Source organism: Salminus brasiliensis, chromosome 2, assembly GCF_030463535.1.
Source record: "Salminus brasiliensis chromosome 2, fSalBra1.hap2, whole genome shotgun sequence".
Taxonomy (NCBI): domain Eukaryota; kingdom Metazoa; phylum Chordata; class Actinopteri; order Characiformes; family Bryconidae; genus Salminus; species Salminus brasiliensis.
In genome coordinates, this window is record NC_132879.1 from 49,752,019 (window position 1) to 49,771,942 (window position 19,924).

Here is a 19,924-nt window from a genome sequence, read left to right on the forward strand (position 1 = left end):
GAGAAAGGGGGCAGATGATGAGACTAAATGAGAAATCAACTTTATTAAATATTTCATAAAGTGTGAACATTTTATATTTATTGTAAAAACAAGCAAATCAACAACTTACCAGCACACACCAGTCCCACATCACTGTCATGGGAGCAGTTGTGTTTGAGTGAAGATGATGTTGAACAGAAGTGAATCTGAGATTCGTTGCCTCTACACTGAAGCTCCTCTGACCACACCTGACCCTCCCCTCTGCCAAAAGCAGCTGCTCCCAGCACCTCCACAGGAGGCCCACAGCCCAGCTCTCGACAAACAACCTCTGCATCCTGCTGGTCAAAGCCAGCATCACACACTGTGCCCCAGGTCTTATTGTGAAGCACTTCCACTCTCCCAGAGCAGTAAGAACCACCAACCAGCCTGACTCCTAAATTATTTATCACAAGAAAAAAAGATAAATTTAAGGATATGTAATGAGTCCCCGCAGTCAGACAGTCAAAACTGTTACATTATATTCATCCACAAGTACATTTCCAGAATGGGTAATGATAACAATACTTTGATGACTCCCTTCCCATGCTAATATACCACCCACTGTAGCAAGCATAGTCAATTTAATAAGAGTCTAGTATAATAAAAGTTTATGTTATAAGTGTAATTTTATGCTCCTTATAAGTTAATGATGACAACAGTCACAACCACCACCACTAGCCAAAGTCAAAAGAACCAGAACCAGCCGCACTAAGTTATACACTTGCAAGAGTGTTTTTTGAGAGCCACATGTAAGACTTCATTGTGGATTAATGATATGAGCCTATTCACGTGTTATTGACAATTTGAGTTTAATCCTAATCAATAGAAAATGTGAAATCTTTCTTAAATTGTACAATTTACCTGAGCAGATGACTCCAGCATCTTTAGAATGATCACAGTCATGTTTTCCCCATCCTGCTGATCTACAGTTCTTCAGTGTAGACTCTGATCCACTACAGTCCACATCATCCATCCAGATTGGTCCTGATCCTGATCCAAAGTGACCTTCACTCAGTACATCTACAGCTTCTCCACAGCCCAGCTCTCTACACACCACTGCAGCATCTCTCAAATTCCAGTAATCACCACACACTGTTCCCCACTGTCCTCTATGAAGAACCTCTACTCTCCCAGCACAGCGACTGCCAACATCTGCCAATCTCACACTGTCTGTACAATAGCAAGCAAGACAGAGAGAGAGAATAATAATAATAATAAAAAATTAGCCTTTCAATAACCTTAAAATGATACAAAGTGAAATTGCTTTTGAAAAAAATGAATAACAGAGAGATATGTCAATATAATTATAATTATGAACAGTGAATTTCAAAAAACTAAAAACTACACATATACCCGTAATATATCTATTAGCAAAAATAAGATTAATTATGAAAATGTAACTCCTACCAGCACACACCAGTCCTACATCACTGTCATGGGAGCAGTTGTGTTTGAGTGAAGATGATGTTGGACAGAAGTGAAGCTGAGATTCGTTGCCTCTACACTGAAGCTCCTCTGACCACACCTGACCCTCCCCTCTGCCAAAAGCAGCTGCTGCCAGCACCTCCACAGGAAGCCCACAGCCCAGCTCTCGACACACAACCTCTGCATCCTGCTGGTCAAAGCCAGTATCACACACTGTGACCCAGGTCTCTCCATGAAGCACCTCTACTCTCCCAGAGCAGTGAGAACCACCAACCAGTCTGACTTCTAAAAGAGATATTATTTAACAATAAGGCTTAATGATGTTTAATATAATGATCTTGAAAATATATTAGACAATGCATGGTTCTTAAATATCTTGGAAAACATTCATAATAAAACATTGGAAAAATACATATATTTACAAATCTGTTGGTATTGGGTTTCTAAAGAAGTTGTACATTCAAGTAAGATTAAATTCATGAAAGTGGGTCAGAATAACAGACTCACAAATTGTGGGTTGAGAGTTCCAGTGTGCAGCAGTTTGGTGACTGCTCTGTTCTAACACACTAATTTAGCTTGGTAATTGTTGAGTCAAATCAGGGTGGGTTTAGCAGAAAAATCATTAATCTGTGCTGGACACCGTATAACCCCTGTTTAAATGAACTTACCTGAGCAGATGACTCCAGCATCTGTAGAGTGATTACAGTTATTTTTACCCCATCCTGCTGATCTACAGTTCTTCAGTGTAGACTCTGATCCACTACAGTCCACATCATCCATCCAGATTTGTCCTGATCCTGATCCAAAGTGAGCTTCACTCAGTACATCTATAGCCTCTCCACAGCCCAGCTCTCTACACACCACTGCAGCATCTCTCATATCCCACCAATCATCACACACTGTTCCCCACTGTCCTCTATGGTGAACCTCCACTCTCCCAGCACAGCGACTGCCACCATCCACCAACCTCACACTGCCTGTAAGAGGGGGGGAGATGCATATACAGAGGATTGCAAAAAACTGGACATCCGTCTACAGGTTGAGATAGCAATGACGTCTGACTGTTGACGTCTGCCTAGGTTGTTTTCAGTCAGTGGTGCAGTCAGTGACACACCTCATTTCAAGACCAGCACGCCCATTGGCATAGATATATTCACAAGAACTATTGCTATTTAAATACGCAGGCAGAAAAAAATGTGTAAACAGACTGTTGTATGGTAAGGGCCCATGATGCTGAAATTTGTGGAGAAGATGCAGGAAAGGTTTTCTTCTGATGATTTTCCATGAAGGTCATGTTTTTGCAGGAGTAGCCTCACAGTAGAACAGTGCACTAACACTCCATAGTCTACTAAATGTTCCTGAAGGTCTTTTGCAGTTAAACCAATTTGGATTAGCTTTTGCAGCATTCCTGTGAGCAGCTCTCTCCCAGATCTTAACTTAACCTGCACCAGTCTTGTTAAGTGCCATTTCTAAATGACATTACAATCTCGGAAACAAACTGGAAATACTTTACTATTGTCATATTCTCCTGCTTTGTGGGCATCAATTATTATTATTATTTTCAGAGCGTCAGACAGCTGCTTAGAAGAGAAAATAGAAAATTGCAGGGGTCACTCTGGGCACAACAGAATGAAGCAATTTTCTGCTGCAGCACAATCTGAACTCATAATCATCCATAGATGATCACCACAAAAGCCGACACTCAGGCCTGCCATCGCTATCACCTACAAATTAGCCACAGTCATAGATGAACTCCACACATTGTGCTTGCTAGGGTCGAATGGCCAAAAGAGGGAGCATCATAAATGGTGCACTAGAAGACAAAAGCACAGCAAGCAAGCTGGAGTTCATGCTAGACTAAACACTAATTTTCCTGCTCATTCTGCTATCCAGCATTTGCTTCTTGGACAGCATACTGGATCTTTCCTGGTGCACACAGGGCTGAGTCCCACCCCCACTACAGCTAAGACCACCATAATGTGTCATGCTAATTTCATCTTATAGACTGCTTATCAGACGTACCAAATCAGAGTAGAAGAAGCTAGAATGTAACTTTGCTTTTCAGATCTGTTTTGAGCACACTGAAATGGACATGTTTATGGAGGCTGAGACCGCTGGAGATTCCATGAACCTTGCGTTTGCCTACTGAATACATTTCAAACAGTCACCTGGAAGAACTACAAAACACATTTCTTACCAGCACACACCAGTCCCACATCATTATCATGGGAGCAGTTGTGCTTGAGTGAAGATGATGTTGGACAGAAGTGAATCTGAGATTCGTTGCCTCTACACTGAAGCTCCTCTGACCACACCTGACCCTCCCCTCTGCCAAAAGCAGCTGGTCCCAGTACCTCCACAGGAAGCCCACAGCCCAGCTCTCGACACACAACCTCTGCATCCTGCTGGTCAAAGTCAGCATCACACACTGTGACCCAGGTCTCATTGTGAAGAACCTCAACTCTCCCAGAGCACTGAGATCCACCAACCAACCTGACTCCTGAAATATAAGAGAATGAGCAGGAAATTAGCAATAGAAAGTCAGGGCAATACTTCTGTATAAAAAAGTTCTCATTCAGATTTTTCTAAATTAAAATCTACTTCACATTGTGCTTCTTGCCTGAACAGATGACTCCAGAATTTTGATTCTGACTGCAGTGATGTTTACCCCACAGTCTTGATCTACAGTTCTTTAGTGTAGACTCTAAACCACTACAGTCCACATCATCCATCCAGATTGGTCCTGATCCTGATCCAAAGTGAGCTTCACTCAGTGCATCTACAGCCTCTCCACAGCCCAGCTCTCTACACACCACTGCAGCATCACTCATATCCCAGTTATCATCACACACTGTTCCCCACTGTCCTCTATGAAGAACCTCCACTCTCCCAGCACAGCGACTGCCACCACCCACCAACCTCACACTGTCTGTTCAATTGAGAGAAAAAAAGGAAGCGAGAACAAAAGATTAATGGACATTAGTCTTAATGCTAAAAACAATTAACAATACATACATAACAGTACAAAAAAACTTACAAAGTTATACAAAATTAACACTTGAGCAGCAAGTGTCATTAGTGACTCTGCCAGGGATTTTAGTGTCTCATGAAAAGATATTACACTGGGTCCCACAACTCCCAAGACCCCGACCCCCTCAGCGCTTCTATTCAAGATTTGATAGTTGAAGCGATTCATAATCTGCTTATCCACCATTCTGCTCTTTGTATCCCATAATGAGAAAGTAACAAAATATCTATTTTTAATTATTTGCTAATTTATTAAAAAGAAAAAACAAACATTTCACATTTACATAAATATTCAGATCCTTTGCTATGACAATTAAAATTGAGCACTGATGTTTTTGCTCCATGATTGGAGTCCAACAGTGAATTTAATTGATTGGACATTATTTGGAAGGACATACACCTAAGATAAGATAAGGTCTCACAGTCGACAATGCATTTTTGAGCGAAAACCAAGCAATGAGGAGGAAATAACTGCCTGCAAAGCTCAGAGACAGGGTTGTGTGGATGCACAGATCTGGAGAAGGCTGCAAAAAAGGCTACAAAAATGTTTGGTTGCACTGAAAGTTCCCAAGAGCACACTGGCTTCCATAATACTTAAATAAAGAGGTTTGGAACAACCCCACCAAACAAAGTAGTCTAGGGACCATGGTTGAGAAGGTCACCAAGAACCCGAGCCACAAAAGCCCTGTGTGCAGATGGGAGAAACTTCCAGAAGGTCCACCATGACTACAGCACTCACTGACTCTCAGACTTTTCACTTTGTCATTGTGGGGTACTGAGGAGCAGAGAAGGGTCTTTGCACAGAGAAGAACAAACTGGCTACTAAAACATTTTTAGATGGTTCTATCTAACAATCTATCTTAGCTATCTTAAGTGGTTGCATTGGGGTTACTTGGTGGTACCCCATGTGGTTGCTTTGGTGTTGCTAGGTGGTTGCAATAGTATCCTAGGTGATGTCTAAGGTGCTGATAGGGGGTGCTAGGTGGTTGCTATGATGTCACTATGCGATTAATATGGAATCCCAAGTGGTTGCAAGGTGTAATTAAGTAGATAGGTGATAGCTTGTTGTTATGGTATCCCAGGTGATGTAAGATAAGGTAAGATATTGCTAAGTGGTGGCCTGGCAGTTGGTATTATATCCCAGGATAGGCAGACAGATAAATAGACAGAGCTGTAGAGTTGTTGTTTCTTGTTTTTGTGTTTTGCAGTTCAATAAAGCCTGAACTTGTATCCTGAACAGTGTGAATAGGGATAGGTAGACAGATACAGAGTTGCAGAGGGATAGATAGACAGACAGACAGACAGACTATTTTGTTACCAGTGAGGTGGATGAGACTGGCTGCAGACACAGAGGTAGCAGTAACACAGCCAGGTGCGGATGAAGGGAAGTAAGAGGAGGAGATGGAGCAGCAGGTTGGAACATGAAACTCTGAAGAGTAAAGGCAGAGGCTACCTCTTCAAGCAACTCATTACCTCAGCCATAGTGCCACCCAGCTCTTCAAGCAAGCAGTGGTGCTCACTTAAGAGTTTTGGAGTTTAGACATGTGAGTTTAAACACGTGGTTACATGATGTAACAGAGGTCTTGTTTCATAAACATTTACATTAAGATATTGTAGAGTCCTATTGGATTAAACACTTACCAGAACACATGAGTCCCACATCACTTTCATGGGAGCAGTTGTGCTTGAGTGAAGATGATGTTGAACAGAAGTGAATCTGAGATTCATTGCCTCTACACTGAAGCTCCTCTGACCACACCTGACTCTCCCCTCTGCCAAAAGCAGCTGCTGCCAGCACCTCCACAGGAAGCCCACAGCCCAGCTCTCGACACACAACTTCTGCATCCTGCTGGTTAAAGCCAGCATCACACACTGTGCCCCAGGTCTCTCCATAGAGCACCATTACTCTCCCAGAGCAGCGAGAACCTCCAACCAGTCTGACTTCTAAAATGAGGAGGTAAAGAGAAATCATTATAATACTCTTACAATATATCATCTATTAAAACATTGATATCACTCACTGTTATCACATTTCATTACTGACACTGAAAAACACAAAACTATGGTGAGGCTGAATTTTTTTAACAGGACAGTTGTGTTGGCCATTTATTGAACAGCCTGCAATACCTGGTGAAAACCTGGTGACTTATGGTGAAAAGGGTTTGTGCTGTTGAGAACTTATGAATGACTTGATATTATCAATGATAGTTCTGTTGTATCTGGAAAATCACATAAAATGTACAAAAAAATGAATTTACATGATTCATCACTCACTCCAGATCTCTGGCGATCAGCCAAAGACAGGGTTGCTACCTGATTTTTAGTTTACAACAGGAGACACTAGGCTAGCTCTGCCATCTAATCTCTGTAGGTACATGATAATTTTTTTCGGGCTTAAAAAATCTGAAAGCTGCGTAAACTAGTTTTTCTGAAAATTCATTTAGTAAAATGCTTTTGCTCTGTTGTGTTTATTTCCTGGTCATGTTTTCTTTAGCACATAAGTCTGTTTTGTTTGTGTTTTAGGGTTCAGGGTTTTAAAGCATTGTACACCTGGCTCCATGCTGCCATTTACTCTCCAGTTAGATTTCCTACAATGACTTCTTCCTTCTGATTGTCATTTTTCCACTGAGACGTATTCACACAAATAAAACTTATATTACAACAGAAACTTGTCAATTTTGATATTTTGAACACAAAGTAAATTTCACTGACATATGATTCTCCATCTAATATATACCATTGACAAATTAATAATTCTTATTTTAAAAACTTATTTTCTTATTACATTAGCTTCTCATTGTGCAACATATTATTTATTTATATTTGTCTCTTGAGAAAATCTTCCAATTTTGACATTTTTCACATGCTTTTGAACTTCCTCTGGGTAAATGTCATCAGTGACCATCAATGTACAAATATTTAGATATTATGAATCAATACTGAAAATATGTGAAATTCTCTAGTTTCACCCTGCAGAATTATGAATCTGTGACATAAAGCTTGACTGTTTTACATGACTCTGCTTTTTTACTGAATTGTATCGTCAAACTATTTTATAAAGCACTAAGATTTATCTTCACCAAGCAAAGGAAGATCTGCAATCAAGACAAATGAGTTGAAAGAGATTTTTTTGTTGTGTATTTAGGGAGTGACAGTGTCTGTTAGCAACCTTTTTCTAACATGTGTCTTTCTCATATTTCGGATCGCAATATTCGCATGTAAGTCTGTTGCGCTTTTCTGACAAAGAACCAAACTCTAGAAATTACACATGTCTTGGCTGATCAACTGCATCTGAACTGAACATTAAATTATGATTAATTGTGATGATTTTGTCAAACTATCCATTTTCCCCTTCCTTTTTTACCATCTGTGGTGCATTTTTTTATTTCACTTCTATTTTGTAACTTATTTATCTGCCATAATTGAACAAAAACAAGTAGTTTCACCATTTATAGCCAGTAACTCAGATTAGCTGACTCTATCAGGTCAGCTCACAGACAGCTTTCTAACTTAGCATAATTGAATGCAGCACTGTTTTACCTCTTTATTAATAGTTTAAACATTTTCATTTTTAAAAATGTATTCTACTGCTGCAAGACCCATCGTAGACCCTGAGAAAACCCCAAAATCACCCATATCCAGGTTTGCCAGAGGGTAAAAATGAATCATACATAAAAAAATAATACTCCATGTAAAACTGTGATTAGTACAAAATAAATAATAAATCTGAAGATTGATTCACAAAAAACAGTGTTTATCACAATCTGAGGTTTTTTGTTCCTTACCTGAACAGATCATTCCAATATCTCTAGAGTGATCACACGTAGGATCCAAAACTATCTCATTTCGTACCCCACATTTGTTCACTGTAGACTCTGATCCATTACAGGTCCTTGGGTATTGCCAGACTACTCCTGATCCCGGTCCAAAGTGATCAGCATTCACTAGATCTACAGCCTCTCCACAGCCCAGCTCTCTACACGCCACTGTTGCAGTTTTTATATCCCAGTAATCATCACACACTGTTCCCCTCTGTCCTCTATCAAGAATCTCCACTCTCCCAGCACAGTGACCTCCACCATCCACCAGCCTTACAATGCCTGCACATGAGAGAGAAAGAAAAGAAAGAAAATATAAATGTCCAACAGCAGAATACTGACCCATAGCAGTATGTTCTGATTAGCGTTAATGCTCTGATTGTATTTAATGTTGTTCCTTTTCATTTGAGACAGTAAGAACTTACCAGCTGTGGAGAGAGTGATCATGGAGGACAGAAGAATGAGGAGCACACAGCTGTCCATCTCCCTCTGACCTGCACACACTCCGTTCAACTCAGCAGCAGAACAAGCTTCACCTCCGCTCCCCCAGAGAGACTGAAGACACTGAGAGAGAGAGAGAGAGAGAGAGAGAGAGAGAGAGAGAGAGAGAGAGACCCCACAGCCGCCAATCACACTCACTATGACCTTATTAGAAAGAGGAGAGGAAACCATCAAACATTTTCAGTGACAAATCAGAGGAGGCATTTTTTTCTTTCTCCATATTTATTAAAAGAGCGTCAGCGCTGATCAACCCAACTCCACCTCCCTCTTTAGAGGAGTGTGTGTGTGTATGTGTGAGTGTGTGTGTGTGTGTGTGTGTGTGAGAGAGAGAGACGCTGGCAGCAGTGTGGTAGGAAACCCACCAACATACAGGAGACTGACTTCAGAGAGAGGAAACACTCCAGCTTTAATGCTGCACCTGCAGAGAGCTGATCCATACACTGATAAAGCCCCTCCCAACACTCTCTCTCTCTCACACACACACACACACAAACACACACACACACACACACACAAACACACACACAAGCTGTTGGATAGGATTCACTTGTAGTTACATTAAATGTAAAGTATTACTGGATATTTTGGACTAATACTTTTGTATTGTTGTGGTTTAAAAATAAAAACAGTTCAAATTCTACATGTTTTCCCTTGATGTCTACTTCTGACGTTTGTGGGACTTTTTTTATAGAAATGTATTTATTTTTTTATTTCTACAAAATCGGTTTCCAACTTCTCTTTAACCATCAAAATTAAAAAGACTTTTTTAATTCCTACTTCTTTAAAATGGATATAAGATAAATTATGGCCTCAGAATCTCACATGTAGGCCTAGCAGTGCTTCACTTTTGTAAATGTAATGGAAATTCTGTAGGAACTCTCTATGTTACATTCCCGTGAAGTTATAACAGTCTGTGAAAGAATTTGTTAGAACATAAATGATGCTCCAGTGGCCTCTTTAAGTCTCTTTAAGTTCAACCTGTGTAGAGAGTCCATACCTGAACATACATATTAAATCTCATGGTGATTGAACAAGTCTATTCATATCAAATATCTGCAGAAAGCTGACAGGTCAGAGGTGACCATCTAGTTTAATTTATCAAGTCTTAATTACAAATTCACAAACAAGTACAGGCAACGATGCAGCTTATTCAAGTTTCATCTTGATAGGACAAGCGGTTTTTGAGAAACAGATATGTGAAAGTTATAGCACCCCCTATATTGCAGTGGCACCAACGTATATGTATTACCCAGGAGTCCTTAAGTGAACACGTTTGAAGTTTTGTTACAATCTTTACATTTTCAAAATTTACAGAGTTATAGATTTTTATGCACGATTTATATGATCCAAGCTCCGCCCCTATTTGTAATTAGCATCTGGTATCAATGCATTGTTAAATTCCCAACATATTTTGGTAATTATTAAAAAATGATAGACTTCTGATTCATTTGACACCAGAAAAGTGAAGATTGGTCAGAAATCCTAGGACAAGTTTGCATTTAAATTTGAGTGTGAAATGAGACAGGCGAAGCTGTATGGTTTTTGAGGCTTTTTTTGTAGGGTGTACAAAATGTATAAAAATGTATCTCTATAAATAGATGTGGATTAAAATGCTTAACACTTTTCTATAGAGGCACCGTCAGGCCGAAAGGGCAGCGCTCACTCATTTGAGAGAGAATGATAAATGCAATTAAATCTTTTTTTAGAGTTTATCCAAAGGCCTTCATTTGTCTATTTTATGTGTGTTGATCTACTGAGGGTGGTAGAACTGTCTATTGATTGTCAACAGAGATGTCAGAAACACATAACTCATAGTTAAGTTTCTGATGTGATTGTATTTGCAGTGTTGTTTGGATGTGAAAAGTTAAATCCTGTGATATACATGCCAAAATGAGGCCCAATACACCCCTAATAGGCCTCATTGGAATACAGGAGAGAAGGAAAAGTAAGTTAAACTTGTCAAAAGGTGTGCATATGATTATGATTATTAATCAGAAACCGTCATCCAAGGTGGTCAACAACTTTTATTCAGATTGACCTTTTGACCTTTGTATAGTAAGCCCAAGACTTTGAATGGATGTCAAAATACCAGACGGGAACTTCAGAATATCATTGCGGTGGAAATGTTAAGTGTTTCTGAGTGCTTTAGTGCACCTTTTAGAACCACAGCTAGCAAATCTTAGTCTCAATATATACATGTGATTATAATTTTGAGATACTGATGAGTTAGTGATATAAATGAAAAATACCATACTTCCAATAACTAATTAATAGTCGGAGACCGTGTTGAGTAAAAGAGTCAATAGAATCAAATTCTAGTTGAAAAGTTATGAAATATGGCCTCAGTCAGTGATATGTGGGGTCCAAGCTGAATCTCACAAGTAGGCCTAGCAGTGCTTCACTTTTGTAAATGTAATGTAAAGAGGAGCCCCCTAGGGTACTAGTCTGTGAATGGGCATCTTTGGAATACAGGAGACAAGTGAAAGTGAGTTAGAATTTGTCAAAAGGTGTCCATATGTTAAAGGTATTCATCAGGAGTCTTCCTCCAAGACATTAACCGAGTTTTGTTCAGCTTGACCTTTTGACCTTTGTACAATAAGCTGTAGTCTTTAAATGAATAAGTCAAAATTCCAGAAAAGGAGTTACATTTCTGACAGAACATGTAGTTGCAAAGTTATTCAGGTCAGAGAACTGAATCAAACACTATGGATTCTTTATCTGTAGACTTTATAATATCATAATAATAGAGATTTTAATGATTTTAAGTGTTTGAGATCTTACCCAGAGCGACTTACAAAAGTGCTTCACTGTTTTCTCAGAAAAATAACCTTAGCTAGTGTATCAAAAATACCTCTAAGCTTACATACTTCTAAATACAAGTCAGTATAAGAAACATAACCTGAAATAATTACTGCATAAAAAGTAAATTTTTTAACAACATTAAAGTCATGTATTATAAGTAAGTCATACCGGGGGACACGCTGCCGAAGCCTGCGGAGGCGAAGGGACCCCCATTCACATGGTCAGGCAGGGGCTGGATTCCCGGAGGCGTGGGGGCCGGAGACAGCACTTCGGGGTCCGGGAGGGGTATGGTCCCGTGGTGCGCTCCTGGGTGCCGGCCCGCAGGCTCTCATGAGGACTTTCAAGTTCACAGTCATGGTCAAGTCATGTTTCAAGGGACTCTTATGTTGACACAGACTTTTATGTTGACACTTTGTGTTATCGTCATGTGTGTGCTCACGATTTAATTAATACATTCCACCTGTGGCTGGTATATTTAAGGAGGGATAGCGCTAGCTGCTAGTCGCTGAGAATTGAATCTATTGGGCTCATCGGCGGACTCAGTGAATAGAAGTGAACCTTATGAGGTTTTTGAATCTTGATTTTTTTTGCCGTGCTACAGAGTGACAGTATATATCTAAGACTAGCATGTCTCTTTTTCATGCTTTGGATTGGAATGATCATTTCCATGGTTCAGTCACACTATATTGGAAAAAATCAGTTACCAAACCAATTACCAAACTTGGCCAAATGACTGCATCTGAGTTATAAATCATGAACGTTCTTAATTTCCTCTCCCAAACTATTCCTTTAAAAGGTTCAGGTGAGATTTCGGAGTTTTTGCTATCAGTGGTGATAATTAAAAACACTGATTATCAAGACAATACAGATTATTCCTTCATTTGTCACTGTCACTCAAAACCTTGTGTTTTTAGTTTTCCAGTATTTTTAAGTTTTTAACAAAACTGGTAGTGAACATGGTATTCAAATTTGACGAGTGGACCAAAATAAATGCTCCAAAATGAAAAAAAAAAGATATTTTTTTCTTCTGTAAATTTATGTTTTTAAATATTTTTTATTACTATAGTTTTTTTTCTGTCTACTTGTCATTTATTCAGTTTATCTGATTTTATCAGGCCAGCTCACATATACACATAATTTAGTACCATATAATATAATACTGCTGTATCTCTTCATTAACAGTTCATTTTTATTAACAAAAATTATTAATTCTACATAGTAGCATAACCCTGGCAAGTAGGGGAGCTACTGGCTGCAGGGCCCTATCACATGTACAAATATCATACAAATTCCAGTTTTAATGAACACTGATCAACAATTGAAGAACTTATTCTTTTATTCTTTTAACACCTACTAGAGGCTGACTGAACCCAAATCTAGCATTTTGTGTTTTTATGAACATGATATGTCAAGTCTATTACCTGATGGCCCAAATCAGACAGTGCATGCTTGAGTTTTAAACAGCTGAGTTCGTCAGCTCAGTGAGGCCTAATGCACTGATTGGGGTCTTTTTCCCAGAGAGAGAATAAATAGTCAAGTCAGAGCTTAATACAATGTTTGTATCTATATAAAATGTTGAGCACAAGTTTCGAAGGATGATATGAGAATGTGTCAGCGCTGATCAACACAACTCCACCTCCCTCTCTAGAGGAGTGTGTGTGTGTGTGTGTGTGTGTGTGTGTGTGTGTGTGTGTGTGTGTGTGTTGCACTGGCAGCAGTGTGGTAGGAAACCCACCAAAATACAGGAGACAGGAAACACTCCACTGTAATACAGCTTTAATGTTGCACCTGCAGAGAACTGATCCATACACTGATAACCACACACACACACACACACACACACACTTACAGCTTTGGTGTTTACTTGCAGTGTAAATGTGCAAACAGATTCCTTCTAGTAATATCTCATAAGGCTGCAGGGCTGTAGCCCGAGGTGTAACATTTCTCCTGACTGTTCTGTGATTCTGTTCTTGCTTTTTGTTCTTGTCTCCTCTTTAGGCTCCTTCCATGTCCTCTTCTCTTTTGTGTATTTGTTGTGGTCACTCTGGACTGGACACTGTTGAGCAGGTCAGCTTACTGTGACAAAGAACTGTTGTTGTTTTATATATTGTATCTTATAATATTGAACAGTACACATTATAGCCATGACAAGAAGACTATTTCTCCATCAGAGGCTTATTCTGTCAGGTACACTTTGTAGTTTGAAATTGCATTTCGTTTTGCTCTCTAGACATTCAACTTTGTTCAGAAACAGAATTCAGACTCAGTAATACTCTCAAGTCATTACTTTATTTTTCAGAAAATTAAACATTTAGTTTCCTAAAGAAAGATGCAGGTAAGGTGTACTCCATAGGGTGATGTGTTAGATGATGTTTATGACATATTCATTTTACACAACCAGGATGAATTTAGTAATTTCCATAATACAGACAGGAGTCAAACAAGCAAATGAAGAAAGCAGTCAAAGAAATGATAACAGAATAGAGACACTAAAATCAAAGATTTTGCATTAAAACTCTGCTTTAAGAAAAAAATAAAGAAAGTGGTTTAGAGTGTGATGAGGTAAAAATTAAGATTCATTCTAAACACAAAGTTGTAAATTAAAATATGGTGAAAAAAATTTAATAACATCCTCGAGTTTCAACATGCTTAAACAGAGTAATTGACCTGGTCTCTGTCCGATGCCTTGCTCTCAGTCACTTCTATCACATTATATTAAAGTCTGAAAGTAGAAGAGCAGAAGTAAGTGGCTCAGTATTTCAAAAAGATCAAAAATATATATGACATCATATCTGATATTGCATGTAACAATACTCAAAATGTACATCATCAAAGTCATTACATTACAATTCCCTGCGTAACCTTGTGTTAGCATTCCCACTGGTTTGTGAGCAAGGCTACACATAAACTTTCTGTGCTGTTTTAAATGGAGAAACACTTTCCTGTCATCATTTCAAGATCCCGCAAGATGATATATCATATTATGTCAATGAGTCAATGATTCTTTTTCCTAAGATTGTCTAAAATATGTAAAATATGGCAAATATTTGATCATATGTAATGTAAAATCATGCTTAAAACCTGGATATGGTGTAATTGTACAGGTAGTGTCTCTATTTGAGCTGCAGAATGATGGTCTTCTAAACACTAGTTAACTTCTGAGTCTCTCCACTCTGACATCACCCAGACCATAATCTCATCAGAAGAAAGGACAATGACACAAATGTCTGGACTAAAGTGCACAAGGTCAGCATTCCCATGAGTCCCTGGACAATTAATTATTATCATTAATAATTAGTAATTAATTAATAATGAATTACTTAAAATACAATTTTAAGTCTTTTAAATACTCTTTCAAAGTCATTTTCACTATTACTGTTACATAATGTCTAAACTTGTTACCACTTACAAGTTGAACCACTTCAGAAAGTATTGTAGGATATGACTAAAGCCCCAGTGTTCACATAATTATAATAATAATAATAATAATAATAATAATAATAATAATAATAATAATTAAGCCTTCAACTGTGTAAAATGATTTGTTTCCCATGTGTTTCTGGACTTGATTTTGGTATACGTAGCTATCTGTGTTCTCCTGCTGTGTTTCGTGTTTTTCCAGTAAAGCTTGTATTTGTTGGATATCCTGCCTCAACACTTCCTCTTTGTGTAGAAATGTCTACAGTGCTGCCAAACCATATGTAACTAATCTAACCAGGTACATTTGTAGGTGTACAGAAACTCAGTAAGCTGTAGACATACCTGCATTTTCTAAATCCTGTACTGCAGTGATGACATCATCATAGTTTTCTGATACATACACAATATTTGTAGGAATAGATGAACAAATGCAATATTAATAAATGAATCATTATTACACAATCTTTTTAGCTTTGCAAGAAAAACAAACCTGTTGTGAAGTTCTCTCCAGCAAACAAGGCATCATTGTAGATCTCCACATTGTTCTCTATTAGACAATAAACACAATGCCAAACTCAAAGTCATCATTGTTGACCTTCAACAATTATCTAGTACATTATTATCTAGTACAGTATGAATTAACAATTATAATTGTTTATCACTGTTTTTAAAGAGCGAGAGAGAGAGAGAGAGAGAGCTTACTAAGTTACTATCCACCCTCAAAACTTATGTGCTATTAGATATAGATTTTGGACACATCCCCTTTTCATGTAACATAGAAAAGAACTGCCAATAGAATAGGATTCTCCTGAGCAGATTAACGTGAGCCTATTGGCACCATGCATAATGCTGGATTTTGGCTTTAAGGGTATAAAGCCCCCCAACATTGAGCTTGGAGCAGTGGAACTGGGTTTTCTGGGCTGATGGAGCTAAATCCAATAGTTGGGGTGTTGGGGATAAGATGGGGTGGCGATCATCCAACATCATGACTTCACTAATGTATTTGTCACAGCAATGATCCAGTGTCTAGTAGAAAGCCTTTCCTGGACAGTAGACACAGTTACTCCAACAAAAGCAGGATAATCTCTCTCTATATATAAAAATATATAAATGAACAAATAAGATTTCTGTGGACCAGTAGAACAGTAGTTGATGCCACAATCAGACAGATTGTCTACAAATGGAATAAATTCAGGACCATTATTACCATTTTTACAGCTGAACAACAAAGGTCACGCCAAGAGCAGGTCAAGAGGTCCATGAGGTTAATGGTTCATTATTGTTCATGAGTCCATCACCACAATAGTGTGTGTGTGAGGAGAGACGCTGGCAGCAGTGTGGTAGGAAACCCACTAACATACAGGAGACTGACTTCAGACAGAGGAAACACTCCAGCTTTAATGCTGCACCTGCAGAGACTGATGCATACACTGATAAAGCCTCTCCCACACACAAGCTCTTAGTTAGGATTCACTTACAATTAAATTGTAAAATTAATGTAAAGTATTACTGTTTCTTTAAAATACATATACAGTAAAATGTTATAACAGCCTGTGAAAGAATTTGAAGTTAGAGCATAAATGGTGCCCCCAGTGGCCGTTTTAAGTCTTTTCACGTTCAACTGATACAGTCCATACCTGAACACACATATCAAATATCATGGTGATTAAACAAGTCTATACTTATCAAATGGCTGCTGAAAGCTGACTGGTCAGAGGTGACCATATTTATTAAATATCAAGTCATCATCACAGTTTCATCTTGATAGGATAACTGGTTGCTGAGAAACAGATGTGTGAAGATTATAGCACCACCTAGTGTTGCAGTGGCACAATTATAAATATTACTCAAGGCCCCCAAGAAAGCACACCTTTAAAGTTTCCTAACAATCTGTCAGATATTTCAGTGACAGCTTTGTATGCATGATCTATATGATCCAAGCTCCACTCCTACTTTTAATTGTCACCTGCTATGAATGAGAGTATTGCAAATTTGAAAAGACAGGATCAAATTCAAGGCACCAGTTGGAAAAGGTGAAGTAATTCCTCAGACCAAAACGTTTAATTGAAACAGAGGGCAAGACGTATCCCTGTTGGTCATTGGGCAAAGAGATAGTGTCAACAACAGCACTGTAGTGGATTGGAATATGTTTAGTTATATTCATTAAATTATGAATTACTGATTGTCATCAAATGTCTGAGTAAAGACATAATAGAGTGACATGATGACCTTCCTTCTTTAATTATTTTTATTATTGTCACAAAATAAATTGATGTTTTCACAACTTGGAAATACAAATATACTCCAAAATCAACCAAGAGAGCGTCCATAATAACAATATTCATAACAAAAGTAAAAATAGCTGTAATTAGCATCATTAAATTAACCCTGAAATGGAGGAAAAGGAGAGGAATCAAAGGAACCAACAAAATATCCAAGGGAACAATCAATGATCAGGCAGCATGGACCAAAGCTTTATTGAAACAAAGAAAAAGGATAAGGGAAAAGGACCACAATAATGGATCAGAATAATGTTTCATAGGTGGCTTAACCTCTTTTGGGCCAGACTGCTCTCACCTCAGTCTCAGCTGAATAAGATTCATAAAAGACAAGTGTAAGATCTCCTCCTTTTTTATAAAGCTCTATTCTACATCACAGAGATATATCAGCAGTCTATCAGAGCAGAGAGAAATCTCACGCTTTTCTCAGCTGCGTCCAAAACTGCTCAAAGTTAAGCTCTGATGTTGAGCTCCACTTTTCCTTCTCCACTTCTCCTAAGGAGGGGGTTAGAAACTATACTGAGATCTGCTTTATTTCTCCTCAGACAAAGATAAGAAAAGACATTTTTCCTTTAGGTCTCTAAAGTTACACAGTGCAGTTAGTGTTCTGAGCCTGAAGTAGCAACAATATAGATGCTATTCTTCCTATGATAAGTCAGTGGCGCATCAGCATGACTTTGAAGCTGTTATTCTTTTGTTGACTGTACTTCTGGGAATGTAAGCTCAGCACATAATCTCAGCACACATCGTTTTCCCACTAAATTCAGAACAAGGTGATTTGACCTTGCTGCACCCAAAAGGCTTAAGGTATTTGCCAGCTTCTGGCTGTAACTTAACGTTCCACCTTAAATGGTGCAGAAATGTATATACTTTATATATATATATATATATATATATATATATATATATATATATATATATATATATATAACATCTGTCACCTCAAACTGTGGTGGGATGATGTCTATCTAGATGCCACACCTAAGCAGACATTCCACAACCCGTGCAACATGAATAGCCTTCACTGAGCCCCAAGAAAGGCAGAACACTTCATTTATCCGTTTGGCCGCAGTAAGTCTACTGCAGTGTGTGATTACTAGTAAATTTAGACAAAGGAATCCCCTCATATCTTCATCTTAATGGATGGATATAATCTGAAACTCTACAGAGAACACAGAGAAAACAGAGTGCAGACAAAAAGAAGTGAAACACATCATCTTTAACTGGTGTCAAAATTCACACTTTATTATCAGACTTGCTATATATTGTTGAAAGTACTGCGATCTATAACATTTCATATAAGCCAGTTAATACATACTTCAACCCCATCATAGGCAAACACACTATAGCAAATAGTTTGGACTTTAATTTCATTTATTTTTGATTGATAAACAGCATTTGAGTGATTGTCTTTAGGAAAAAATAAATGTAACTCTGATTAGTGATTTATTGTCAGTAGGAAATTGGTGGAAAGGAAATTGATACATTTATTGTTAGTTTTGATTTAAATATCTTTGGCTGAAATGCAGATTATGTTAAATGTACACTTAAAGTGATTTGCCTTTTTTCAACTATAAAAACCATGAAATAAATGAAATCATCAAAGTAAGGTTGCATCATCAAGTATGGTTACAAAAAAGTAAAAAAGTAAAAAAGTATTTAACTTTTGGTTTAGTTTCAAATGTCACAAAAATTTCCTGAGCAGTCCAACTGGTTGGACTCTGGCGATGGTCTATCTCTCCTTCTCAGGCACCTCCACCCCCTCTACCACATCATCATAGTCTGGATGTAACAGAAAAGAAACAGTTAAAAATCTTTATGTTTTAAACATGTAATTTAATGCTGGAAGCCTCAGCTTCTAATCATTGCATTTTCTTTTATTTATTAAGGTGTGCAAAGAAAAATGTTTGTTTTATCTCTCTCCACCTCAATAAAGCCATTGTATGCTCACCTCCATCACCTGCTACACCTGCTAACTCCTGTCTAGGAGTGAGGACATCATCATATCCCTCAGGAGGGCACACTGCACCGACATATGTAGACAAATGTTTTGATGACAGTGAGCAACAAATATGATTTCATTATTGAATGGATGGTTTTTCACAATGAATTTTCCATTTTAAAAGAGTCAGACCTGGTGTACTGTGTGGGCTCTCTCCAGCAGGAGTCACATCGTCATAGATCTCCACTTTGTTTTCTGTCAAAATGTAAAAATGAAAGGCAGCCTCAGTTACAAGAGACTTGATTTTTACTAATTACCAACTCCAATTAAGATATTCATTATACCACAAACTGGGTACTTCACAAGAAAGAGTTGGTGGAGATCTCTTTTCCTTGTCTAGCTAAGGTTTGTTAACTGGAAAAATTATATTGTGACAAAATTGCAAAAGACCATGTTTTAGACCATGGCTACTGCAGTAGTAAAGTAGTGAAAAACAGTGAGATAAGGCTATATAATGTTACCAGACTATTATGCAACATGCCCTCTATACACTAATATCGAGATTATTGTAAATAAATTCACATGAACAAGAATGTGATATGTTATGTTCAGAATCACCTTTCCCCAGATGACTGAAAGGATCTAATCTAATCTAAAAAGTTGAAAAAGTGGATAATCGGGTAGCCAGTGCC

The 19,924-nt window shown here is 38.1% G+C and overlaps 2 protein-coding genes across 2 annotated transcripts in view; both read right to left on the reverse strand.

The window, feature by feature from the left end:
* Nucleotides 1-19,924, reverse strand: part of LOC140549724 (uncharacterized) — a 178,880-nt gene that overhangs the window by 35,447 nt on the left and 123,509 nt on the right. The window contains 4 exon segments of the mRNA XM_072673469.1: nt 110-412; nt 880-1,188; nt 1,426-1,728; nt 2,112-2,420. Of these exon segments, the coding sequence (XP_072529570.1) occupies nt 110-412; nt 880-1,188; nt 1,426-1,728; nt 2,112-2,420 (1,224 nt within the window).
* LOC140550218 (scavenger receptor cysteine-rich domain-containing group B protein-like) lies at nt 3,621-19,571 on the reverse strand. Its single transcript, XM_072674055.1, has 8 exons — nt 19,550-19,571; nt 19,425-19,487; nt 19,242-19,313; nt 15,502-15,558; nt 15,354-15,401; nt 11,760-11,897; nt 4,050-4,372; nt 3,621-3,995 (listed from the first exon to the last, which is right to left on the reverse strand). The coding sequence occupies exons 1-8, from the start codon at nt 19,569-19,571 to the stop codon at nt 3,621-3,623; spliced, it is 1,098 nt and encodes a 365-aa protein (XP_072530156.1).